The following is a 27867-nucleotide window of genomic DNA, read 5'->3' on the forward strand; positions in this document are numbered from 1 at the left end:
AAGGGGCCTCCACATATCCAGCTTCCAGCTCCTGGAGCCGGGCCAGAGCTTGAGTATAGGACAGCTCAGAAGTACGCTTGTGCCAATTGATATGTTCACTCACCAAACGCCGGCAATGCTTTTTAAACCTTTTCCAGACAACTAGGGGGGACGCTGTGCCTGCGTTGGAGCTGAAGTAAAATTGCCATTCGCGGCCAGCCTAGCAAGATCCGTCAAAATGGTCAGCCAAAAGGGGTTTAACCTCCAGGTCGGGGTAGGAGTCACTACCGTCCTACCTAGAGTAACACAATATGGGGCATGGTCAGACAGAATACGGGGACAAAAGCTCGCCCCCTGTAACCTAGGGAAAATGTGCCGGCAAACTAAAATAAAATCAATACGAGACATGGAAGAGTGAGCGGAAGAGAAGCACGAATAAGCCTTTGCGAGTGGGGTACAGATGTCTCCAAGTGTCCACAAGAGCAAAATCTGTCAGACGGGCAAAACGAGTATCACGGGAAGGATAGGGAATGCACCCGGACTGTCCCAGCCTGTCCAGACCTGGATTCAAAACGGTATTAAAATCCCCTAACCACATGGCCTCGGATGGTCGGGTGTCGGGACATGAAGGCAAATCCCTCTGTGAGGACACCAGAGCATAAGGGAGGAGGCACATACCAGGCCAAGAGCAGCACGGTAGTTATCAATATGAGCCTTGAGAAAGACATACCGGCCCTGAGGGTCCAATTCAACCGATTGAACAGCAAAATTCACAGATTTAGCCACCAGAACAGAGACACCCCTGGAAGAGCTAGTATGGGTAGAGTGAAACGCTCAGCCAACCCAAGGGCGACGGAGCGCCCGCTGCATAGAACCAGCAGCATGGGTTTCGACCAGTACAATAACGTCAGTACGCCGACGCTTTAAATATGAGAATACTGCAGTGCGTTTCACCCTATCCCCAAGACCACGGACATTCCAAGTCAAAAAGGTCAAGGACGCCATTCAGGGGTGAAAAACAGGACAAAAACAGGCGTCTCAGGTGGCAAAGAGGGACCCCCAGAGCTGGCAAAGCATCCAGGAGCAGCTGTGTACCATTTATAAGAAAAAAAAGTTGGACAAAAGCAGGAGGACCAAGCAAAAAATAGAGGGACATAGTGGGGGACCCTTCAGCAAAACACACAGCATAAAACCCATTCCCACCTGGCTCTGCACAAACCCCAAAACGTGCGAGCATATTCCTTAACAGAGGACAAAAAGGCATAGGCATACAACAGCAAGTTCCCCAGCTCCTGTCCCAAACCCCAATCCGGGGAACAGGCAGGGACCAGGGGACAACACTGAGGCTACCACAAAATTGGGACAGGTAATCGAAAAAACATAAAAGAAAAATCGGAGCAGGAAAAACGGGGGAAGGCAGTATAAACAATTTGGGGGCGACTGACTCGCTGAGTAACGTGGAGAGAGCGAATCCCATTCCACAGGAACAGGATCACAGTACAGTTCGGGAAGAGCTGAGTAGGCTACCCTTTAAACAGTTAAAGTTTGTGCGACAGTCAACAGTCCCAGAAACAAGGAGATCAAACAGGAGAAGTATGGAAGCCTCCAGGCATCACAACAATAAGGCACCCAGTAGGTAGGCAAACTGTAAAAGGGGGGTTCTGCAGGTAAACCCAACATACAAACAGGATAGATGAGAGCCCCCTCAGTCCCGTAGCAGTGTCAAAGACAGGCAAAGGTCCGAAACATCCACCTAGGGAAAGAATCTTCAAGCAGGTGCAACATTGCGACGGTCAAGCCAGTCCATGGCCAGGGCAGGATCCTCAAAGAATTGAACATGGTCATCCACCTCCACCCTAAGACTAGCAGGATACAACATGGCATTTAACCTCCTGAACACAGGCCCGCAGACGCTGAACTTCATTGGAAAAATCCGGAAAGACAGCAACATGTCCACTTTGATAGGGAATATTCCCCTTTTCTCTCGAGAGACGAAGAATTTTATCCCTATCCCGGAAATGAAGAAATTTGGCGATAAACGTGCGGGCCGGGGCTCCAGAAGGGGGAGGCCACACCAGGATACGGTGGGCCCTCTCCACTGCAAACATCAGAGACTCACGGCCATAGGTGTTAAAGAGCAGGTCCTCCTGGAAACTAGCCGGATCGGTCCCCTTAGCCCGCTCAGGCAATCCAATGAACCGGAGATTGCAGCGTCGGAGACGATTCTCCATGTCATCCTGCTTGCAATGAAGCTGCTGCACTTGGCGTGTGAGCTCCTCCGCGGAGTGCTGCAGGGGATGCAAGATGTCTTCACTAGCACTTATGCGGGCCTCAGCCTCCGTGACCCGGTCCCGCAGCTTGGACATATCTTGCTGGATCAAGGAGATATCTACCTTAACTTCCTCAATCTTCGAAGTGAGGGTACTTTGGCAGAGGGAGATGGCATCCAGCACCTTAGCGGTATCTGCCGCTGTCTTTTCCGAGGTGGAGGAGGGGACGGCGCCATCTTCGGCCTGTGAAGCTGGCTCCTGCCGGCGGAACATGGCAAGCTGCGCGCTGGCATCTGTACCTCGCTTCGGAGGTGACATGAGGCCCAGAGGTTCAGCGGGGTCTGGGGCACAAGTACAGGTAAGTAAACCCGGAGATATTGCTGCACGATAGATGTACCGGAGATCGGGTAGACGGAGCTCTCACCACATTGGACCTATCCCATCACGCTCCAGGCCACGCCCCCCATGTACTGGAGATTTTAGTTGACTAAAAATGTACTGGAGATTTTAGTTGACTAAAAATGACTAAAATTATTCAGATGTCTAAAATATGACTAAAACTAAAATGGCATTTTAGTCAAGACTATGGCTAAAACTAAATCGAAATTTGCTGCCAAAATTAACATTGGCTCACTGACTTTGATTCACAGCAGCAGGGCCCAATGGCTCCAGCTGCTGTCTCAGCCAGTCAGTAGTGAGAGCCCCGGACAGCCGAGTCTCTCTTGTACAACATAACTGGATCGAGATGGGCTCAGATAAGTATTAGGGGGACTGAGGGGAGCTGCTGCACAGGTTTTTTTATCCTAATGCATTAAGTTAAAAAAAAAAAAACCCCTGCATTTATTATTATTATTATACAGTATTTATATAGCGCCAACAGTTTGCGCAGCGCTTTACAATGTGAGGGAAGACAATACAGTTACAATACAATTCAAAACGGGAGGAACTAGAGGGCCCTGCTTGTTAGAGCTTACAATCTAGAAGGGAGGGTCAAGTGAAACAAAAGGCAATAACCGTGGGTGATGGGCTGATGGAGAAAATGGAGGTATATTTGTTAGGTGTGGGTAGGATAGGCTTCTCTGAAAAGGAAGGTTTTCAGAGATCTCCTAAAAGCTAATAGAGTAGGAGATAATCGGACAGATAAGGGTAAGGAGTTCCATAGGATTGGAGAGGCTCTGGAAAAGTCCTGGAGGCGGGCATGGGAGGAGGCGACGAGGGAGCTAGAGAGCAGGAGGTTTTGAGAGGAACGAAGAGAGCGATTTAGGTTGGTATTTTGAGACTAGGCTAGTGATGTAGCTAGGGGCTAAGCTGTGGATTGCTTTGTAAGATGTTGTAAGTATTTTGAATTTAATTTGTTGGGTGAGCGGAAGCCAGTGGAGGGCATGACAGAGAGCAATTGGTAAGGTGGATGAGTCTGGCGGCAGCATTCATGATGGATTGAAGGGGGGGATAGCCTGTGTAGAGGTATGCCAACAAGAAGGGAATTGCAGTAGTCTAGGCGCGAGATGACCAGGGAGTGAACTAAGAGCTTTGTTGTGTCTGGTTAGAAAGGGGCGTATTTTGGAAATGTTGCGGAGGCTGAGGCGGCAAGATTTGGACAGCGATTGGATGTGGGGTTTGAAGGAGAGTTCAGAGTCCAGGACAACACCTAAGACCTTGGCATGCGGGGATGGGCTGATAGTAATGCCATCGATATTGACAGAGAAATCAGGGGAAGGGGCACTTGGTGGAGGAAAAATGATAAGCTCGGTTTTGGATGGATTGAGTTTGAGGAAGTGGTGAGACATCCAGACTGATACAGTGGGTACGGAAAGTATTCAGACCCCCTTAAATTTTTCACTCTGTTATATTGCAGCCATTTGCTAAAATCATTTAAGTTCATTCTTCTTCCTCATGAATGTACACATAGCACCCCATACTGACAGAAAAACACAGAATTGTTGACATTGTTGCAGATTTATTAAAAAAGAAAAACTGAAATATCACATGGTCCTAAGTATTCAGACCCTTTGCTCAGTATTTAGTAGAAGCCCCCTTTTGATCTAATACAGCCAGGAGTCTTTTTGGGAAAGATGCAACAAGTCTTTCACACCTGGATTTGGGGATCCTCTGCCATTTCTCCTTGCAGATCCTCTCCAGTTCTGTCAGGTTGGATGGTAAACGTTGGTGGACAGCCATTTTTAGGTCTCTCCAGAGATGCTCAATTGGGTTTAAGTCAGGGCTCTGGCTGGGCCGTTCAAGAACAGTCACGGAGTTGTTGTGAAGCCACTCCTTCGTTATTTTAGCTGTGTGCTTAGGGTCATTGTCGGAAGGTAAACCTTCGGCCCAGTCTGAGGTCCAGAGCACTCTGGAGAAGGTTTTTGTCCAGGATATCCCTGTACTTGGCCGCATTCATCTTTCCCTCGATTGCAACCAGTCGTCCTGTCCCTGCAGCTGAAAAACACCCCCACAGCATGATGCTGCCACCACCATGCTTCACTGTTGGGACTGTATTGGACAGGTGATAAGCAGTGCCTGGTTTTCTCCACACATACCGCTTAGAATTGAGGCCAAAAAGTTCTATTTTGGTCTCATCAGACCAGAGAATCTTATTTCTCACCATCTTGGAGTCCTTCAGGTGTTTTTAGCAAACTCCATGCGGGCTTTCATGTGTCTTACACTGAGGAGAGGCTTCCGTTGGGCCACTCTGCCATAAAGCCCCGACTGGTGGAGGGCTGCAGTGATGGTTGACTTTATACAACTTTCTCCCATCTCCTGACTGCATCTCTGGAGCTCAGCCACAGTGATCTTTGGGTTCTTCTTTACCTCTCTCACCAAGGCTCTTCTCCCCCGATAGCTCAGTTTGGCCGGACGGCCAGCTCTAGGAAGGGTTCTGGTCGTCCCAAACGTCTTCCATTTGAGGATTATGGAGGCCACTGTGCTCTTAGGAACCTTAAGTGCAGCAGAAATCTTTTTGTAACCTTGGCCAGATCTGTGCCTTGCCACATTTCTGTCTCTGAGCTCTTCAGGCAGTTCCTTTGACCTCATTATTCTCATTTGCTCTGACATGCATTGTGATTTGGAAGGTCTTATATAGACAGGTGTGTGGCTTTCCTAATCAAGTCCAATCAGTATAATCACAGCTGGACTCAAATGAAGGTGTAGAACCATCTCAAGGATGATCAGAAGAAATGGAAAGCACCTGAGTTAAATGAGTGTCACAGCAAAGGGTCTGAATACTTAGGTTTTTCTTTTTTTAATAAACCTGCAACAATGTCAACAATTCTGTGTTTTTCTGTCAGTATGGGGTCCTATGTGTACATTCATGAGGAAGAATGAACTTAAATGATTTTAGCAAATGGCTGCAATATAACAAAGAGTGAAAAATTTAAGGGGGTCTGAATACTTTCCGTACCCACTGTATATCTGATAGTAAATTAGTGATACGTGAGGAGACTGAGGGAGAGAGCTGAGGGGTGGATAGATAGATTTTGGTATCGTCGGTGTAGAGATGGTATTGGAAGCCGTGGGAGGCTATCAACTGACCCAGAGAGGAGGTGTAGCTTTAAAATAGGGTCCAAGAACAGAGCCTTGGGGGGCCCCCCAACAGAGAAGGGAAGAGGAGAGGAGGAAGTAGAAATGTACATAACGCTAAAGGTGCGGTTGGATAAGTAGGAAGATAACCAGTGAAGAGTACAGTCACGGAGACCAAAGGCATGGAGTTTTTTGAGGAGGGGATCGTCAACCGTATCAAAGGCAGCAGAATGGTCCAGAAGTAGGAGTACAGAATAGTGTCCATTGGTTTTGGCCATTAGTAGATCATTTGTCCGTTTTAGGAGAGCAGTTTCAGTGGAGTGTTAAGGCCGAAATCCAGACTGAAGGGGATCAAGGAGGCTATTCTCGGCAAGGTGGTCGCACAGTCGGTTGTAGACTAGACGTTCGAGGAGTTTGGATGAAAAGGGGAGCAAGGAAATGGGGCATATGATGTTCAGATCGGTTGGGTCCAGTGAGGACTTTCTAAGTATGGGGCTGACTAGTGCATGTTTTAGAGTTGGGGAAGATGCCAGAAGAGAGGTAGAGATTGAAGATGTGGGTTAGAGAGCGTAGAATAGGGCCAGAAGGTGAACGTAGCATTTGCGAGGGAACAGGATCCAGAGGGCAGGTCGTTAAGTGGACGTTGGCAAGTAGTTTAGCACGATAGTGGTGGGGTTGAATAAGGGAAGTAATGATTGCACCTGTGGGCATGAAGCATAAGGCATGGGAAGGTATCTGAACAGCAATGATCTCCTTACGAATTTTATCAATCTTCTGTTTGAAGTGGTAGGCAATCTCCTGGGCAGTGAGTGAGTCGGTGGGATGGGGTAGTGGAGGACGGAGTAGAGAATTTAAAGGTAGCGAAGAGTGAATTTACAACCACTTCAACTGACTATGTTGCACCTGAATGATCACAAGCCTAAAGAGACCACCTCTGCTCTTATAAATGCCCTTCGCATTACCTTAACCACTTGCTTGACCGGGCCATAGCCGAATGACGGATACAGCGCAGTCGGCTTATTCTGGGAGGGCGTACTAGGACGTCATCCCAGAATCGCGCTTCCGTGCTTGGACCCGGCGCATCACAAATCATGGTAAAGTGCCAATGACAGTGGCCCTTTACCATGTGTTCGCTCAGTCCAATGACACAGTGATCGGTAGAGCGTGCGAGGAGAGAGAGTGCAGCTGCACTCATCCTCTGCCGCCTCCTCCGTGCCGCCTCCTTGCCTTGTCTGTGTCCAACCATGCTACCTCGGTGCTCATCTGCGCCACGTTGGTTCCACTACAGTGCCACACAAAATTGTAATGGGAAATAAGGAGATGACGGTGCTCCCTGCGTGTTTGGCCTCTGTATGTGGCTAAGATGTGTAAAAGTCCCACACCTGTGGTATCGCTATATTCAGGTGGGGTAGCAGAAGGTATTTTAGGGTGTCATTTTTGCAATGTACTTGCTATGTGTTAGCAATATCTAATAAATGGACAACTTTGTGTTTAAAAAAAAAAAAAATGCATTTTCATTGTCTTTTCACATTTTCCAAAAACTTGTGGGAAAAAGACATGTTCAAAAGACACATTATGGCTCCTAGAATGTGTTGGGGTGTTTGCTTTCCAAAATGGGGTTATTTTGTGGGCGTCCAAAACGGGGTTATTTTGTGGGCTTTTCCATTGTCCTTGTGCTCCCGGGCCTTCAAAAGCATGATGGGTTGTTAGGAAATTATATGTGTAATTTTTGCTCCTAGAACACCTGGAGGTGCTACTTGGATTTTTGACCTCTGTATGTGTTCAGGCTGTGGAAAAGTCCCACACATGTGGTATCGCCATACTCTGGAGTAGCAGCAGAATGTAGTTCGTGGGTTTAGTTGCAAGTATGCCTATACAGCATGTGAGAAATAACTTGATAATATGACCATTTTGTGAAAAAAGGGGGAAAACAAAATATCCATTTTTGCAAAGAATTGTGGAAAAAAATTACAACTTCAAAGAACTCACCGTGCCTCTTACTAAATACCTTGGAATGTCTGCTTTCCCAAAAGGGGTCAATTGGGGGGTATTTGTACCCTTACTGGCTTAGGTAAGGATCTCAAGAAAAGAGATGGGCCGTCAGTACATCAGGTGTGATCAATTGTCAATTATTGGCACCATAGCTTAAACTCTATAACCTTCACAAAAGACCAAATAATATATACTTATTTGGATTATTTTTACCAGATATGAAGCAGTAAACATTTTGGGAAAAATTTATGAATAAAGACTAAATTTGCAAAATTTTAAAACCGAAGCAAAGAAAAATGCTTTTTCTTACAACATTTTCCGTCTTTGGTCGTTTATAAAAAACCCAGTGATTAAATTCCACCAAAAGAGAGCTCTTGTGTGGAAAATTACAATTTCATATGGGTAGAGTGTTGCATGACTGAGTAATTGTCGTTCAAAATGTGAGAGCACTGAAAGCTGAAAATTTGGTCTGGTTAGGAAGGAGGTTTAAGTGCCCAGTGGATAAGTGGGTTGGACCAATTCTGAAATTTGTCATACATGTAAAAATGAGCATATTTTTTTTTTTTTTTTCTTCTAGAATTACATAAAGGGCCCCCCAAACATTTTATATATTTTGTAAGCAGAGGTCCTACATAGTAAAATAAGTGTTGCAATTTTTTTGATGTTGTAAGGTATTTGCGCAATGGTTTTTAAACCATTTTTTTGAAAAAAATTTTTTTTTTTTTTTTTTTTGTAGTGATTTTTAGTTGACAAACCCAATCGAATACCCAATTTATAGTAAAATAGATGTTACACCTGGTAAATTGATACAACACGTTACGCTTTGATATTGCCATTTTGTTTATCCAAATCCTTCTATAGATGGCAGTATTACCCAAAAGCCACTGAATTCTTGTGTACCTCAAACTCCGAAAGTGAAAATGATGGTAAATACAACAATCCCATTTTCATTAGTGCAGAGACTTTTTCGAGATTTGGGACCACTAATACAGGGCTCGACAAATCCCAGGTCGCCCTGGTGACTAGAAATTGTTTCCTGGCGATTTTGGCTTTTGTCAGTGACAGGTGCTATAGCTCAGCTGCCATTTCAGGGCAGGCTGCGGAGCACCACCCTTATAATGGGTAATGTGATTAGCAGCTGGAAGAGTGGCTTGACATCTGCTGACACAGCGGTAGGAGTGAATGGCAAGCAGTGCAGTAAAATTAGGGGATCCCCCAGTGGCCGGTCATCTCTACTGCTGCCCTCCCTCAAGGTATTGCTGGAGGAGGCAGAGGCCCCGCTCAGTGACCAGGGATCTCCGGGGGCATTGGGGCATTTTTTTCCTAGCATCATAACGCCCTGCTCCAGTGGCATAGTGTGGTTGAAGTCGGCCACAGAAGGTAGTGAAGGGAATGAAAGGAGAGTAGCTACTGGGAGGGGAGCCTCTGTTCCGGAAGTCGGAGTCGGGCTGAGGGAGGCGGAGAGCTCATTGCTGCATCCACCATCCCATCCCTCCTCTACAAAGGTGTGCTCCGTGTCTGCTGCAGAGAGAAATACTTGGGCTCTGATGTCTGGGGAGGATTAGGAGATTTAAGCCTCGTACACACGCACCGATTGTTGGCCAACCGATCGGCCGTGTTTTGTCCAGTGTTGTTGTGTTGGTTGAAATGTGCTCTAGACTGCACACGAATTTTGTCGGCCAACAACAACCAACTGCAGAAGTGATGTCATGTTCTGGTTTACTTTTCGTGTGTTTTTTCTTTGAGCATGCCCAGTCTTGCTCATCACATTTTTGTCTGCTGAAATCTGTACTGACTGAAGAACAATCAGCCATTCTGGTGACGGCCAACAAAAATTTTATAGCATGCACACCAGATTTTGTTCGGCCGAAAAGTCGCAGTCGGTTGTCGGAAGCATCATACTAACAAGCCGACAATCGGCCGATCGGACGTTGGCCGAAAAACCACGGCCAACAATCGGTGCGTGTGTACGAGGCTTTAATGTTGGAAAAGGTTCCATGTGCGGCTGCTGCTCTGAAGGGGGCTGGGGCTCATCAAACAGTTAAAATTTGAGGGTGGGGGGGGGGTAGAGGAGTGGCATTTGTCTGATTCATACCATCTGGGGTTGAGGAGATGACTGGCTGGTGCTGGCACCTTTGCTGCCTGATGTTCTGTGCCAAGGGGGGCAGCTCCTCCTGCGCCTTCCTCCTCATGCTTGTGGACCTGACATCTTCTCTCTGCTATGGCATAGATCATATTATGGGGTTTTGGGGCTGGACTAGCTCGCTGGAGTTAGAGAAGCAGGATTACAGTATGACGGGCCCCCAGAGCCTGCAATCTGCAGAAGGTTTTGTGCTGAGCAGATTGAAGCTCTGACATTTGTGTGTGTGATAATTTAAATATAAATATATATATATATATTATAAATTAGGACCAGTCTGTATACCAGCAGCCATCACCATGTATTTGACTAGATGCATATCTGGTTTGGGGATCTCTCTCGCAAGGCGCTTGATGTACTAACTACCTGATGCAAGTACAGAAATCTCCCCGCTGAGCTAATGTTCTGACGTGGATGGTCCCCCACCAGAACTCAGCACTCATAGCCATTTGGCTGCTTTCTGGCTATATAAGAGAAGAGGTTTTGTCTTTAAAATAAAGCTTTTGTTAAAAAAAAAAAAAAAACTGGTTCCTGGATTTTTTAGCTGGCTCCTAGATTCAAAGCAAATGTGTCAAGCCTTGAACTAATATAGTCACAATGATGTGCAAAAAGGTACTTATTGTATTCTGTTGTATTGAGCTATGGTTTTGTTCTTTTCCCATGAAGATGACTGGTCGGAAGGGCAGAGTGGTCAGCAATGATGATGGAAGTATATCATATGAGTCACGATCGGAGCTTGATGTCCCTGTAGAAATTCTTAATATCACTGAAAAGCAAAGGTTTATGGATGGTGAAAAGGTAAGTATTGCTATTTTGGTGTTATTTGGTTGACTGTGGTGACTGTATTGTAACGGTTAATTGTTTTACAGAACATCGCAATCATCTCAGAAGCTGCCAGTTCAGGAATATCCTTACAAGCTGACCGCAGAGCTAAAAACCAGAGAAGGAGGGTACACATGACCCTGGAATTGCCTTGGAGTGCAGACCGTGCCATTCAGCAGTTTGGTAGGCTCAGAATCTCTGGAGGGGGTAGAAAAATGTTCATCTTCTGGCCTATATACTTTAAAACCCAGCTAAGCGGTGTATTGGCTAGGCTGTTAGATTACACAGATGGAAAGATGTGCACAGCCTGGACAAATCGATTTTTTTTTTTTTTGGTACAGGACAAATTTGGTTAACTTTATCTGCTGGAAAATGTAATCATTGCGTGACTGTTTTTGGATATCCAATACTGATTGATCTCGTCTTTCAGGTCATAATGCTTGGTGAACTTGTCACTAAGTTAAATATATATTTGAATTTCTGAACAATACAGAAAAAATGGAATGAACAGTGACGCCACAATAAGGAAATATACCACAATTTAAGTGGGAAAAATGTAGACATGTTCATATAACGGTCAGAATCCTGGCTAATCCAACTAATAGGCTCCATCACCCCATTATTAAACTGTGCAAAATCTTTGATTCCTTTGTATTGAAGACAATGCACTGTACCCACTGTAGCCCAATGGCTACAAAAAGTTGACGATCTATGTTTTTAGAAGAGCTAACATGTTAGAGCTAATGCTGTTAAATACTCAAAAATATGGGCCTGCTGGCATGAGTTTGAAACTGCCTGCTATAGTAATACTGTCCTAGTTATGATGGCCTCATTGCAAACATTTAGAGTAGGGCTGAAACAATCGATTGACAACTAATCGATTATGAAAATAGTTGTCGTCTATTTTCATAATCGATTAGTTGGTCAGCCGATTAGTTGGCCTGCATACATGCATGATTTGTTTATATATCAGGAAATACAGTGCAGCACACACAGAGCTCAGTACACCATCTATACATGTCCGTAACTGCCTGAGAACATGTGAATATGTGGGGAGCAATTCCTCATGGGACATGTAGTCCTTGGCAGAAAGCGAGTGGTTTCAAAGGCAGAAGGTTTTTTTTACCCTGCTATAGGGGCACTCTATACTATACTTGCAGCTTGCTATTGGGGCACTCTGAAGGCAGGAGTTGCCAGAAGCGTCGGCGGGGGACCCCAGAAGAGGAGAATCAGGGCTGATCTATGCAAAACCATCACAGAGCAGGTAAGTATAACAAGTATATAAGTTTAAAAAAAAAATCACTTTAAAGACCGCAAGAAAGAGAGAATTTTTGCAGAAACGCACTACAGTTCATTTAACACGGTTTCCTATGGGACACATTCACATCTATGATTTTTATCAGCCACTGCGTATTTGAAAAGGGTCAAGGACATTTTTTTTCAATGCAAAACGGTGCTTCTTTTGCTTTTCTGGTACAATAGACTTCAATGGAAAAGCTGCAGAAAAGCGTGTAGTGTGTTTTTTGCTGCAATTTGCATTTTCTTTTAATCTGCCCAGCAACAAATTAGCCAGAAAAAAGCATAAAGAATGCAAAATGTAAATTGCAGCAAAATCATGTGTTCAAAAACACAGCAAAAGCACTGCATAGGTGTAAACCGAGCCCCATGCTGGCCATACACGTATCGATTTTTGGACAAGAATATTCATACGAAAAATCTTTTTACATTCACTGAATGAAAGAATGACGTTTTGAAAATGTAATTTGCTTTTAAACATTCAGTTTTAAAATCCAATGTAGTTTCTGAACGAAAACCACATACACGATCTGAAATTCCTTTGACCAAGAAGTTTTTTCTATTCTGCTCCTTCAAATTTTCCTGTCACTGTGGTCGAAAACAAACTAATGTCGATTTGACTTTTTTTTTAAGCCACCTGCCTATGACAAGGGAGTCTGTCGTACATAATATATTACAATTCTGCCTGAAAATCGGTAAAATAGTCATACATTTTTCCTTTTTTTTTTTCTTTAACCACTTTACGACCGCCTGCTGCAGTTATACTGCGGCAGGCAGCCGCTCTTGCGCAAACCGCCAGAGGTATACGGCGGTCGCACGCAGGCAGCTGGGGGGGGGGGGGAAGCGTGTACTGTTGGCTGGGGCGCTCCCACCCCCGCTCGTCAGTTGGCAAGCCGATGCACAGGGCAGGCGGCTCCGATTGCCGCCTGACACCTGCGATCGTTCCCCCGCTAAATTTAATTTTTTTTTTTCTAGTTTAGGCCAGTTTGTATTCCGCTACATATTTTTGGTCAAAAATTCCGAAAAGCTTATTTTAATTAGTTTGCGCAAAAGTTATAGCGTTTACAAACTAACTATGGGAAAGATTTTTGAACTTTTTTTTTTTGTTTGTTTTTATTATTAATGCCAGCGATCAAGGATTTATTGCGGGACTGCGACATCGTGGCGCACATATCGGACCCCTAACTGACATTTTTGACACTTTTTGGGGACCAGTGTTAATACAGTAATCAGTGCTAAATATTATGCATTGTTACTGTATAAATGACACTGGCAGGGAAGGGGTTAACACTGGGGGTGATCAAAGGAGTTAATGTATGCCTAATGCTTACTGACTGTGGGGAGGGGGGGGGGCTCTGTTACTGACACAGAGAGATGGGGTTTCAGCTTAGCTGAGACTTGATCTCTCTCTGCCTGTGTGACAAAAGACCCGTCTGCTTTAACATAAAGTGGTTGTGGAAACAATAAACAATAATTGGGCAACTAATCATGAAAAGAATTTTGCTTCAGCCCTACTTTGGAGTTTATAAGAGGAGAAAGAGAAAATTTCTCTAATGTAAATGCTCTATCGGAACTAATGCACAGATATGCACCCAATCCCTTATGCCCCCCCCTTTCGTTTAGTTCTTCTCTCATGCTATAATAATTTAAAAAAAAAAGAGTATTTCTGGGGATTTACTGGTATGATACCTTATATGGTCTTATAATGTTTAATTCCTTGTTGAAATATTCAATAAAAACCTATTGAACAAAAAATAGGCTTATCGGGGGGACTAGGCAAGGAGTAGAGGGTAATCTGAGCTGAAGGAAGAGTGGACTTGGAAAACAGAGGAAACCGAAACTGAATGCACAGTCAAACAGTGAACTGTATAGAAACTTGTGTACATCAAAGAAAAAAACTGGCTTGCAGAATAAAGCAACTTGTCACTAATAAGAGATAACGAATACATGTCTGTGCAGCATTCCATGTCGCAATGTGGATTCCTGTGCGACTCCTGTACTGCATTATTGGAGCTGGAAGGAATTGCAATTTAGGGAATTAAAGCATTTGTTACCCCAACTTTTAGTATTCCTGATATGTTCCTGCTGTACCATGTACAGTGCCTTGCGAAAGTATTCGGCCCCCTTGAACTTTGCGACCTTTTGCCACATTTCAGGCTTCAAACATAAAGATCTAAAACTGTATTTTTTGTGAAGAATCAACAAGTGGGACACAATCATGAAGTGGTACGAAATTTATTGGATATTTCAAACTTTAACAAATAAACTGAAAACTTGGGCGAGCAAAATTATTCAGCCCCTTTACTTTCAGTGCAGCAAACTCTCCAGACGTTCAGTGAGGATCTCTGAATGATCCAATGTTGACCTAAATGACTAATGATGATAAATAGAATCCACCTGTGTGTAATCAAGTCTCTGTGTAAATGCACCTGCACTGTCCGTTTAAAGCGCAGAGAGAATCATGAAGAACAAGGAACACACCAGGCAGGTCCGAGATACTGTTGTGGAGAAGTTTAAAGCCGGATTTGGATACAAAAAGATTTCCCAAGCTTTAAACATCCCAAGGAGCACTGTGCAAGCGATAATATTGAAATGGAAGGAGTATCAGACCACTGCAAATCTACGAAGACCTGGTCGTCCCTCTAAACTGTCAGCTCATACAAGGAGAAGACTGATCAGAGATGCAGCCAAGAGGCTCATGATCACTCTGGATGAACTGCAGAGATCTACAGCTGAGGTGGGAGACTCTGTCCATAGGACAACAATCAGTCGTATACTGCACAAATCTGGCCTTTATGGAAGAGTGGCAAGAAGAAAGCCATTTCTTAAAGATATCCATAAAAAGTGTTGTTTAAAGTTTGCCACAAGCCACCTGGGAGACACGCCAAACATGTGGAAGAAGGAGCTCTGGTCAGATGAAACCAAAATCAAACTTTTTGGCAACAATGCAAAGGTTGTGTTTGGCGTAAAAGCAACACGGCTCATCACCCTGAACACACCATCCCCACTGTCAAACATGGTGGTGGCAGCATCATGGTTTGGGCCTATTTTTCTTCAGCAGGGACAGGGAAGATGGTTAAAATTGATGGGAAGATGGATGGAGTCAAATACAGGACCATTCTAAGAAGAAAACCTGATGGAGTTTGCAAAAGACCTGAGACTGGGACGGAGATTTGTCTTCCAACAAGACAATGATCCAAAACATAAAGCAAAATCTACAATGGAATGGTTCACAAATAAACATATCCAGGTGTTAGAATGGCCAAGTCAAAGTCCAGACCTGAATCCAATCGAGAATCTGTGGAAAGAACTGAAAACTGCTGTTCACAAACCCTCTTCATCCAACCTCACTGAGCTCGAGCTGTTTTTCAAGGAGGAATGTGCAAAACTGATGAGAGACATACCCCAAGCGTCTTACAGCTGTAATCGCAGCAAAAGGTGGCGCTACAAAGTATTAACTTAAGGGGGCTGAATAATTTTGCACGCCCAATTTTTCAGTTTTTTATTTGTTAAAGTTTGAAATATCCAATAAATTTCGTTTTACTTCATGATTGTGTCCCACTTGTTGATTCTTCACAAATTACAGTTTTATTTCTTTGAAGCCTGAAATGTGGCAAACGGTCGCAAAGTTCAAGGGGGCTGAATACTTTCGCAAGGCACTGTACAGTACTTCTATGCGAAAGTATCCAATTGTCTTTGTATTGCTTCCTTTTGTGTGAAATCCCTGGTTTTCCTGCCAAGCAGGAGAGCACATTGTGGTCAGTTCTCTAGCTATGCTGGGAACTCAGCCTGCTCTCCAATGATCAGACTTGTCCTGACACACCCCTTCATCTCAGCCAGTCACTGGGAAGCTCAGTGTGCTGCTGCTTCTCCATCCCCTGGCTCTTATGCAGCTGAGAACAGAGGGTATGTAATCACTTATAAAAAGGAATTTGTTTTTTTTATTTTGGTTTTTTTTTTTTTTTTGATCTATACAAAAATGTTTTGCATTTCTTATTTAAACTGAATGAGGCGTTTTTAAAAGGTGATACTTTACAATCACTTTAGGTTGGCAGCAATAAAATTATCACTTTTTAGACAGCTTTTTTTTATAAAGTTTTTTTTATCATGAAGCATGAAAGTAAGCATCTGCTGTGCAGTTTCTTCTTTGTAGCTAACCATAGGGAAACCTTTACATGTACTAAATGTTTGTAAAACAATGGTTGTGTCTATGTATGTGCAGATCCTTTTTTATAAAAAAAAAAAGGTAACCCAAAATCGTAACGTTTTTGGTTTTTTTTTTATTCTACAGGTAGAACACATAGATCTAATCAAGTTACTGCTCCAGAATATGTCTTCCTCATTTCTGAATTAGCTGGAGAACAAAGATTTGCTTCAATTGTTGCAAAAAGATTAGAGAGTTTGGTAAGTTTATTTGTATTAATTTTTTGAACTGTATGCTATGCATTTAGGGTATCCTACTTTAAAAGATTTTAGAACACATTCTGGCATATTTTTGGTTAAACTTTTCAAATTTTCTTTTCTTTTTGGTTCATCGATGGACACAGCGCTCCATAAATCATAACTACTAGTTTATATTGCCTCCTCCAAGAGTAGGACTAGGCAGAACAAAAAAAACCTGGCTACACCCATGGGCCGTACTCAGCTTGGTATATAACCCCTCCCCTCTTTGCTCTAGGTAATCAGTTTTTATCTATCTAGACAGGAGTAAGACCTAGGCTCCCGGCTGGGATCTCTGGTCCTAGCAATTTTTCTTCTCCTTCCTTGCATCTTTTTTTTGTTTTCTCTCGGGAGGTCTACAATCACCTGCCAGGCTGGGCAAACGGACTGGATAATCTAGATCCTGGTTCCTCCTTCCCCCAGCCCAGCCAGGGAGCGCGTGCAGACTACAGCTATGCGGTGGGTCGGCCGCGACATAGTCTCACGAACAAAGGTAGGTCCGCGAGTTAAAACGTCTCGCAGGGTCGCATACGACCGTGCTTGGGTCTGAGTCGCAGTGGTCCCTTGGCCCACCGTGCCCTAACTTCAGTGGCGAGGATTCTGTCTGGAGCGTTACCCGCACCATGGAAGGGTAAGTACAGTCCCGCCTCTCCCCTTCTTTGGCTTTTTTTTTTTGGGGGTGGATGCGAGTAACCTACCAGGGATAGTCCGACCTGCCTGCAGGTTCCCTCCTCCCTTCCTTAAAAATCCCACAGTGAGCTGGATGTCTCCCACTACCTTTCCCCCCTGTCTGGACCTGGATTCTTGTGGGGGTCCCAGGGCAAAGGATGCAGCAGAGACCCCTGGGGTTTCTCCTGCTATTCCCACTCTGGGATAGTGTCCTGCCCTGGTAGTCTGGAAGGTCCCAGTGTAGGAGACCCCTAGGTGCATGTCCCACTGTTTGCAGTGTCGCAGTGTGGGTATAGTGCAGGGAGAGGACCCAATGCAGAGACTTGTGCAGAGTGCGCAGCGGAGTCTTCCCCTAACGTGTGTCCTACTTTCAGAAGGGGGTCCCCTTGCAGAGAGTGCAGCGTTGCACAGGGAAAATACTGGCAGCATGCTGTAGCTGATGGTGACCATTTTCCCTTATTCTGGCTGGTCTCCAACTGGCAGCCATGTTTGTGTAGCTCGATGTCAGTGGCCATTTTCCCTTAGTCCGGGAGACACTGGAGATGACCGAAGCCTCGCCGGGATGCCGAAGCTTTTACTGTGCCCTGGACATATGAACTGGGATGGCGTCCATGGTGATGCTGGGTCAGAATTCTCAGCGCTCCTCCAATCGGTATGGTGGGTCCTTGGGGGGGGTGGGGGGTCCGGGTCCCCTGTTATCTCGCTCTCTGCTGATAGGTACCCTGAGCATTGGGGAGATCCTTTAGTGGTGCCAAAAGATTGTTTTTGTACTGCGAGGTCTTCCTTTCATTTTTGGAGCCTCAGGGTCACATCTCTCCCACTGACTCCCGTCATGGAGGTTGCAGGTCCTTTGGAACCCCAGCTTCCCATGGTTGGTTGCACTGACGGTTATCCTGCAGTCCTTAGTGTCCCGGGTGGATGTGGCGTGTGGGCAAAGGCCCTGGAGGAAGTGTCCCCCGCCATTCCCTGCTCAGTCTGTCTGTCTCTGATTCTGAGCCTGATGCCGCCATGGATGTCACCAGTCCAGGGGGGCTTAGTATCACACCCCCAGATCCAGCTGATAGTGAGGATGATCGTGAGGAGGGTGGTCACAGCAGCGAATTAAAAGTGCTGGTAGACGCACTTATCACTGCAGTGCGTGAGACTTTAAAAATGGAGGATGCGACTCATGTAGCCATGGATGTGGCTGTGTCATTTGGTATGCATAAACGCCTCCACTCCAAAGGGTTTTCCTTATGTGCCTTATTTTGACAGGTTTTCCTGCAAGGAATGGAAACAGCCAAAATTACCATTTGTGGTCCCCAACGTTTTGCTGTACATTACCCTTTTGAAGGAATCACTTTTAAAAATGTGGACTAGCCCACCAGTTGTGGACCCTCCTCTTTCCAGGTTGAACAAAGCTACCATGATCCCAGCAGAGGAATCCCCGTCCTTTAAGGACCTGGCTGACAGGAAAGTGGAGGCTGTGGAACGCAGCATGTTTTACTATGGCTGATTGGACATTGCGGCCAGTCTTTGCCTCAGCCCTGGTATCTCAGGCCCTAACTGATTGGGCCAAGCTTTTTGTGTGTGTGTGGGGGGGGGGGGGGGTGAACAGATCCCCACTGCTCATGTTGATTTAGCGGATGGGTTGGTCCATGGGCTGCAGTTTGGATACAGCTCCTGTGCTGGCCAAACTTTTTCAGCTGTGTTGATTAGGCGCGTGCTGTGGCTTGAGAGTTTGTCCGCAGACCAAGCCTCTAAGCTCTCATTGATCTGCCCTTTCAAGGAGATCACCTGTTTGGGGCTACCCTGTATGACCTCATTAAGGGTATCACGGGGAGAAGATTACCTTCCTGCCATTGTCTAGGACAGTGGTTCTCAAATCCGGTCCTCGGGACCCACTAACAGGCCAGATTTTAAGTATTACCTTGGGGGATGCAGACTAGAATACTGCAATCACTGAGAAGCAAATGAGATCACCTGTGATGTAATTTAGTTATCTTGCAAACCTGGCCTGTTGGTGGGTCCCGAGGACCGGATTTGAGAACCACTGGTCTAGGAAAGGAGTCTTGTCGCAGACTGGGGCTCCCCACCTCAGCACATAGCAAATTCTTTGGTACTTCTGGGACAGAGAATAAGAGAAATAGATCTTTAAAATTTTCCCAGGAAGGTTCCAAGCATCCTTGGTCTGGTAAGCCTAGAGCTAGCTTCTCCGGACCCGCAGACAAGACCCCTTCAGCATGAAGGTCTGCCCTCGCCTAATATTGGGGTGGGGGACATCTTCACTGGTTTCTAGCCTCGTGGACCTCCTTCATTAGCATCAAGGGGATCCACGTAATGATTCTTTGGGGGTACCCAGAAAGGGGGACAAAGCTTGTCCTTTTTTCAGTTTTTTTTTTTTTTTTTTTTTTTTGTGGTGTTTATTTCCTTCAAAGGTTCAGGTGATGTCCGAACTACCTAAGGTCCCTGTCTAGCTAATTGATTTACCTAGGTCTCATTTGAATTCTGACCAGGGTGGTCCTTCCTCCTGACAAACTTCTGGAACCACAGGCCATGATTCACCGGCTACTGTCACACAGATAGTTCTCTCTCCCATTTTGCCTACAGGTTCTGAGTCTGGTGGTCTCCACCTTCAGGACAGTTCTGTTTGAACAGTTCTACAATGCAGCTCTTTTAGCAGGTTTGGCTCCACAGGACGATACCAAGGTTCATGGCAAGATCATGGGTTTCTCTTGCAGACAACCGCAGGTGTCCAAGGGCCACGGTAAGGCCAGTATCCTCCTCGGCTCAGCCTTCTTCTGCAATTCCTATGAAGAATTAAGGGTGCGGATCTTACAATCAGTCTGGTGGCCATAAACGTTCCTTGGGGGCTTCCTCTCAGAGAAGACCAGTTGTCCCAAGGGCTGATCTACCATCCTGCTTTACAGTCGCTGGTTTTAATGGCTTAGCTATTGAAAATCAGGTACTGAGGGATAGAGGTTGGTCTGGATCAGTGATCCCTACTATGGTGAAGGCAAGGAAGTTGCAAGATATACAGTGCCTTGCGAAAGTATTCAGCCCCCTTGAACTTTGCGACCTTTTGCCACATTTCAGGCTTCAAAGAAATAAAACTGTAATTTGTGAAGAATCAACAAGTGGGACACAATCATGAAGTAAAACGAAATTTATTGGATATTTCAAACTTTTTTAACAAATAAACTGAAAAATTGGGCGTGCAAAATTATTCAGCCCCCTTAAGTTAATACTTTGTAGCGCCACCTTTTGCTGCGATTACAGCTGTAAGTCGCTTGGGGTATCTCTATCTATCAGTTTTGCACATCGAGAGACTGAAATTTTTGTCCATTCCTCCTTGCAAAACAGCTCAAGCTCAGTGAGGTTGGATGAAGAGCGTTTGTGAACAGCAGTTTTCAGTTCTTTCCACAGATTCTCGATTGGATTCAGGTCTGGACTTTAACTTGGCCATTCTAAGACCTGGATATGTTTATTTGTGAACCATTCCATTGTAGATTTTGCTTTGTTTTGGATCATTGTCTTGTTGGAAGACAAATCTCCGTCCCAGTCTCAGGTCTTTAGCAGACTCCATCAGGTTTTCTTCCAGAATGGCCCTGTATTTGGCTCCATCTTCCCATCAATTTTAACCATCTTCCCTGTCCCTGCTGAAGAAAAGCAGGCCCAAACCATGATGCTGCCACCACCATGTTTGACAGTGGGGATGGTGTGTTCAGGGTGATGAGCTGTGTTGCTTTTACGTCAAACATAACGTCTTGCATTGTTGCCAAAAAGTTTGATTTTGGTTTCATCTGACCAGAGCACCTTCTTCCACATGTTTGGTGTGTCTCCCAGGTGGCTTGTGGCAAACTTTAAACAACACTTTTTATGGATATTTTTAAGAAATGGCTTTCTTCTTGCCACTCTTCCATAAAGGCCAGATTTGTGCAGTATTCGACTGATTGTTGTCCTATGGACAGAGTCTCCCACCTCAGCTGTAGATCTCTGCAGTTCATCCAGAGTGATCATGGGCCTCTTGGCTGCATCTCTGATCAGTCTTCTTGTATGAGCTGAAAGTTTAGAGGGACGGCTAGGTCTTCGTAGATTTGCAGTGGTCTGATACTCCCATTTCAATATATCGCTTGCACAGTGCTCCTTGGGATGTTTAAAGCTTGGGAAATCTTTTTGTATCCAAATCCGGCTTTAAACTTCACAACAGTATCTCGGACCTGCCTGGTGTGTTCCTTGTTCTTCATGATGCTCTCTGCACTTTAAACGGACCTCTGAGACTATCACAGTGCAGGTGCATTTATATGGAGAATTGATTACACACAGGTGGATTCTAATTATCATCATTAGTCATTTAGGTCAACATTGGATCATTCAGAGATCCTCACTGAACTTCTGGAGAGAGTTTGCTGCACTGAAAGTAAAGGGGCTGAATAATTTTGCACGCCCAATTTTTCAATTTTCTATTTAACAAAGTTTGAAATATCCAATAAATTTCGTTCCACTTCATGATTGTGTCCCACTTGTTGATTCTCTACAAAAAATTTCAGTTTTAAATAGGTTTGAAGCCTGAAATGTGGCAAAAGGTTGCAAAGTTCAAGGGGGCCGAATACTTTCGCAAGGCACTGTAGCATCGTACCTTGAATGCGTACATTTCTTGGTGTGAGTCCATTGGCGCTCATCCTCGATCCTTTTCTATGGCTTGGATCTTAACCTTTCTTCAACAGGGCGTTGATCAGAAGTTAGCCTTGAGTACCATAAAGGGCCAGGTGTCTGCCTTAACAATCTTCTTTCAGCGGCCCCTAGCCACGCACTCTTTAGTTAGTACCTTCATTCAGGTAGTTCGACATGCGGCTCCACCTGTACGGTCTCTCTTGCCGCCATGGGATATAAATTTAGTACTTTTGATTCTCCAGAAACCTCCTCCATTTGAGAATATTTGGAGATTCCCTTGCCTACGTTTTTCAAGAAGCTGACATTCTTGGTGGCTTTTACCTCGGCCCATAGGGTATCGGAACTGGCGGCATCCTGTCACAGTCCCTATTTAGTGGTCCATAGGGATAAAGTGGTTTTTCGTCCCTGTCCGTCATTCCTGCCCAAAGTTGTCTGACTTGCATTTGAATGAGGACATTGTGTTGCCTTGTGTCCCAAGCCGTCTCATCCAAAGGAATTTGTTTTGCATACCTTGGATGTGGTTCATGCGATTTAGAGCCGATCCACACTAGCGCGACTTGTCAGCCTGACAAGCCGCGTTCCCTCGCGGTCCATTGACCGCTACATGACCCGTTCTAATAGGAGCGACACAAGTCGCTCCGACTTAGAAAAAGGGTCCTGTACTACTTTGGGGCGACCTCTGAGCGACTTGCATAGACTTCCATTATGTGAAGTCTATGCAAGTCGCTCCGAAGTCGTGGTGCATGGCAATGCACAAGTCGCCCCCGAAGTAGTACAGAGTCGATTCGCCTTAGTGTGAACCAACTGAGGGTGTATCTGGCAGCTACTGAATCTGCCTGGTCCTACTCACGGAGGAGGCAATATAAACCAGTAGTTATGATTTATGAAGCGATGTGTCCGTCGAACTCAGGGAAATGGATTTTACGGTAAGTACTAAAATCCCATTATTCAGAGCGATTAAAAAAAATGGTGTGTGTGTGTGAAGGTGTATGTGTGAAGGTGTATTGAAAAGTTTTAAATTTCCTTAATTTGTTTAATTAAGGGGGCCTTAACGCATGGTGACAGGAGAGCAACAGAATCAAGAGATCTGAGCCGCTTTAACTTTGATAACAAGGTACCTTTGTGACTTTCTGTTTTGTACTTGTATTACTGTATGAGATTGCTTATTCCCAGCCTTTTTGTTATGGTGTACAGCATACAACAGTGTAGCATAAATTCATTGATGTTTTTGGAGCAATTTATGAAACTTTGACTAATTAGATTGAAACCTTTTTTTTACTAAATACCAATACAGGAGAGGACATGTGAAAGATTATTGGTTATATGCTGAGTAACAGATCATTTGTTTTGTCTTTTAGTTACTAATTGTATGCAATTCACTTGCAGTATGGAAGAAATGCTTTGGAGATCGTTATGAAATCAATTGTGAGTTTGGATGCTCCTTTGGTTTCTCCGCCTCCGGATTATCCTGGCGATTTTTTTAAAGGTGAGTTGTATAATGCTATGTGATCCGCTCAGTTCAAATTATTTTGATCTTTAGTTTAAAAGCTGTAAAATAGTAAAGCCTGCTTATGCCTAGTTGAAAACCTAAGAGTCTTTCTTTTTGGTGCTCTTCTAAAAACTATAAACTTCCTTCAACTTCTGTGCTTTTTAAGTAGAACACATTTAGTCATTTTTTTTTTTGTTCAATTTCAGATGTTCGTCAAGGGTTAATTGGTGTTGGGCTTATAAATGTTGAAGACCGTTCAGGAATTTTGACTCTTGATAAAGGTATGTTTTTTTTTTTTTTTTATGTAAAGGCTTTTTGGATAAATGTGTTAGCAATATTTAAAATGTTAGGGAGAGAGCATGTGACCTTTTTAGTCGGGTTCTTACTCCTCCCTTGGGGGGTCTCCCTTCAGGGCAGCCACACCTAGTACTTGGGTAAGTCTTGCTTGGGCAGGCCTCAAAATAATTTGGCTGGGTGGTAGGGATAGACCGATATGTTTTTGTTTTTTTTTCAGGGCCGATATTTTGGTCACAACGTATTTGTATCAGGCAATATTTTTGTACATTTAAAGTTTTGAAAAATAGACAATTTTTAACACAAATCTGGTACTGAACATGTTAATTTTTGTTTAATGCTTAATGGGTGGCTGGCTCCCTGTCTGTGGGTGGCTGGCTCCCTGTCTGTGGGTGGCTGGCTCCCTGTCTGTGGGTGGCTGGCTCCCTGTCTGTGGGTGGCTGGCTCCCTGTCTGTGGGTGGCTGGCTCCCTGTCTGTGGGTGGCTGGCTCCCTGTCTGTGGGTGGCTGGCTCCCTGTCTGTGGGTGGCTGGCTCCCTGTCTGTGGGTGGCTGGCTCCCTGTCTGTGGGTGGCTGGCTCCCTGTCTGTGGGTGGCTGGCTCCCTGTCTGTGGGTGGCTGGCTCCCTGTCTGTGGCTGGCTGGCATGCTCCTGTCTGTGGCTGGCTGGCATGCTCCTGTCTGTGGGTGGCTGGCTGGCATGCTCCCTGTCTGTGGGTGGCTGGCTGGCATGCTCCCTGTCTGTGGGTGGGTGTATGGCTGTGATACACTCCCGCAATTTAGTCCCGACTCCAGACAAGGCTGTCCAAGGCGAGGGAGGCGGCCTAAGAAGGCCGAATGACGTCACAAAAATATCGGCCAGTTCCGGGGCCGATAGCGATATATCAGGGAAAAGTGCATATCGGCCCTCGATATATCGGCCTTAATGCTGTTTCCCAAACCGAAGAGAGCCTGTATCGTCAGCACGTGTAGCTTGAGTTGAAAAGAAAAATGTATTCTAAAACAACAAGGATTGCAATTCTGGACCTATTTGTAAAAAAAAAAAAAAAAACTTGCTGCCTGGCTTTTCCTAATTTTTATGTTTAGTCGCTGGCCCAGAACAAGCATGTAAGCGCTGGTTCACACCTCATGCAGTCCAATGCATTTTTGTTCTGCATCAGTAGGTTACATGGATTTCAACCGCAAAGTTCATACCATTGCTGTGTGTTCCAGAACAGTCAACAAAAGTAGAACATGCTGCCTTTTTTTTTTTTTTTTTTTTCTACAAGGAACTACACTGGAACATGTCATAGTTTGAAAAGAAAAAAGAAGGAAAGAACCCATTGAAAACTCCCCAAAAACATGCATGCAGAAACACATCTGGACTGTTTCTGTGGTGTGAACAAGACTTTAACAAATCAGTTTTAGGGCTTTCTGAGGCACTAAACGTGAAGACCTGTCTGTTTTTTTTTTTTTTTTTTGGTACGTTCAATCTATGACTTTATGTACTACACACTGGTTCTTGGTTAGGTCAGAACTCCTGATGTGCACACAACTTTGGGTTGAAGTGGAAGAAAAGCCTGACTTAATCTGTTCTTTAAAAATATTTCCTCCTCCTGCTTAATCTGTATATAAAAAGATCTGTATACTTAACTATTTTTGCCAGTCACGTGTTGCCGCAGCTCTGGCTCCCCTGTATCTGGAACAACTGCTGCAGGGGATAGAGGGTGGCGACAGCAACTGGGCTGTGGGAAGCATATGGGTGACGTCATCCCTCAGAGGCGTTGTTGAGCCTTTCCTTACACACAACTGCAGGATTACATAACTGGACTCGAGCAGATTAAAAACTGGTAAGAATAAAAGATTTTCTCTATCGTCCGACAGACGCAGCCTCATCTCCATGAGCGGATTGGGTTTATGCTCCTTACATAGTGAGGTTGAAAAGACACCAGTCCATCCAGTTCAACCTATGATGTGTGTGTGTGTGTGTGTGTGTGTGTGTGTGTGTGTGTGTGTGTGTGTGTGTGTGGTGCTAACCGTACATTGTATACCCCTGTATGTTGTGGTCTTTAGGGTGCCCATCTAATAGTTTTTTGAAACTATCAATGCTCCCTGCTGATACCACTGCTTGTGGAAGAGAATTCCACTTCCTTACTGCTCTTACAGTGAAGAACCCCCTGCGTATTTTAAGGTTAAACCGCCTTTCCTCTAGTCTTAGTGAGTGGCCACGCGTCTTATTGTATTTCCTTTCTCTGAATAGGTTTTTCCATATGCTAGGGTTGCTAATACAATATTTGTACATTGATATCATATCCCCCCTAAATCGTCTCTTCTCCAGAGAGAATAAGTTCAGTGCTTGTAGTCTTTCCTCATAGCTGATGTCCTCCATTCCCCTAATTATTTTTGTTGCCCTTCTCTGGACTTTCTCCAGTTCCAGCACATCCTTCCTGAGGACCGGTGCCCAGAACTTGACAGCATACTCCAGATGTGGCCGGACCAGAGTCTTGTAGAGTGGTAGAATAATCTCCATTTCCGGAGTGAATCCCCTTTTTTATACATCCCAGTATTCTGTTGGCTTTGCTTGCAGCGGCTTGGCATTGCATGCCACTGCCAAGCCTGTTGTCTACCAGTACCCCCAGGTCCTTTTTCCATCCTAGACTCACCCAGAGGTTCCCCCCTAGTGAGTAGCTTGCTTTCTGGTTTCTGGCACCCATGTGCATTACTTTACATTTTTCAACATTAAACCTCATCTGCCATGTAGTTGCCCACCCCATAATTTTGTTCAGGTCCGCTTGTAAGGTTTCCATATCCTGCCCAGAAGATATTGGCATGCTTAGTTTAGTATCATCTGCAAATACTGAGATTTTACTCGATATCCCCTCCTCTAGATCATTTATGAATTAAACAGGATTGGCCCCAGGACAGAACCCTGGGGGACCCCGCTTTCCACACCCGCCCAATCTGAGTACTCCCCATTAATCACCACCCTTTGCACACTCCCCTGGAGCCAGTTCTCTATCCAGGTACTCACCTTATGGTCCATACCTACCTTCCTTAGTTTGAACAGTACGCGTTTTGTGGGGAACGGTGTCAAAGGCCTTTGCGAAGTCCAGGTACACCACATCCACAGGCTTACCTTTATCTAGGTGGCAGCTCACTTCATCATAGAAGGTTAATAGATTGGTTTGGCAAGAACGATTTTTCATGAATCCATGCTGATTACTACTAATACCATTTTCATTACTAAAGTCTTGTATGTGGTCCCTTTAACATCCCCTCCAAAATCTTGCAGACTACTGATGTTAGGCTGACCGGCCTATAGTTACCCGGAATATATCTCGGCCCTTTTTTGAATATTGGTACCACGTTGGCTTTTTTCCAATCAGCTTGCACCATACCTGTCAGTAGACTATCCTTAAAGATCAAGAATAATGGTCTGGCAATCACCTGGCTGAGCTCTTTAAGAACCCTCGGGTGCATCCGGTCCTGGTGATTTATTTATGTTAAGTTTCTCTAGTTTAGTTCTAAGTCTATCTTCTGTTAGCCATGGCGGTATTTCCTGAGGTGTGTTGTTTAGTTTGGCCTTACAAGCTGGGTTAGTGGAGCCCCCTGATTCTTTTGTGAAGACTGAAGAGAAGAAATGATTTAACACTTCCGCCTTTTCCCTGTCCTCTGTGGCTAGAACTCCCTTATTGTCTTTTATGGGGCCAATGTGTTCTGGCCTCGCTTTCTTACTGTTTATATACTTAAAGAATTTCTTGGGGTTCTTTTTACTCTCTTCCACTATATGTCTCTCGTGTTCTAGTTTAGCCGCCCTGATTTCGTCTTTACATTTCTTATTACACTCTTTGTAATGCTTGAATGCTGCCAATGACCCCTCAGCCTTGTATTTTTTGAAGGCCTTTCCTTTAGCAATAATTTGCATTTTTATGTTGGAGTTTAGCCACCCAGGGTTTAGTTTTGCTCTTTTAAATTTATTTCCCTTTGGAATACACTGGTCAATCCCTTTTTAAGGTATGCTTTTGAAGCACTCCCATTTTTCCTCCGTGTTCTTTGTACCAAGGGTTCTATCCCATTTGATATTTTCTAGCAGAGAGCGCAGTTTTGGGAAATTGGCTCTTTTGAAATTGTGTCCTTATATTACCCTTGTGTTTACTATTACGTTAATACTGAAACTAATTGACCTATGGTCACTGTTTCCCAAGTTGTCCCGTATTTCTATATCCGTGAGCAGGTCTGTATTGTTGGTAATCAGTAGGTCAAGTACCACATTGTTTCTTGTCGGTGCATTCACCATCTGACCCATGAAATAGTCCTGCAAAACATTTAGGAAC

At 44.7% G+C, this 27867-nt stretch overlaps 1 protein-coding gene across 1 annotated transcript in view; it reads left to right on the forward strand.

Annotated features, from left to right (window-relative positions):
• The window catches only part of SBNO1 (strawberry notch homolog 1), a 189397-nt gene that overhangs the window by 73509 nt on the left and 88021 nt on the right, over positions 1-27867 (forward strand). The window contains exons 20-25 of the mRNA XM_082243098.1: positions 10561-10692; positions 10764-10899; positions 16304-16416; positions 22817-22888; positions 23161-23260; positions 23470-23544. Coding sequence (XP_082099224.1) covers positions 10561-10692; positions 10764-10899; positions 16304-16416; positions 22817-22888; positions 23161-23260; positions 23470-23544 — 628 coding nt within the window. The remainder of the gene's footprint in view (positions 1-10560; positions 10693-10763; positions 10900-16303; positions 16417-22816; positions 22889-23160; positions 23261-23469; positions 23545-27867) is intronic.

Source organism: Pelophylax lessonae (genome assembly GCF_965119305.1).
Source record: "Pelophylax lessonae genome assembly, chromosome: 1".
Lineage (NCBI taxonomy): Eukaryota > Metazoa > Chordata > Amphibia > Anura > Ranidae > Pelophylax > Pelophylax lessonae.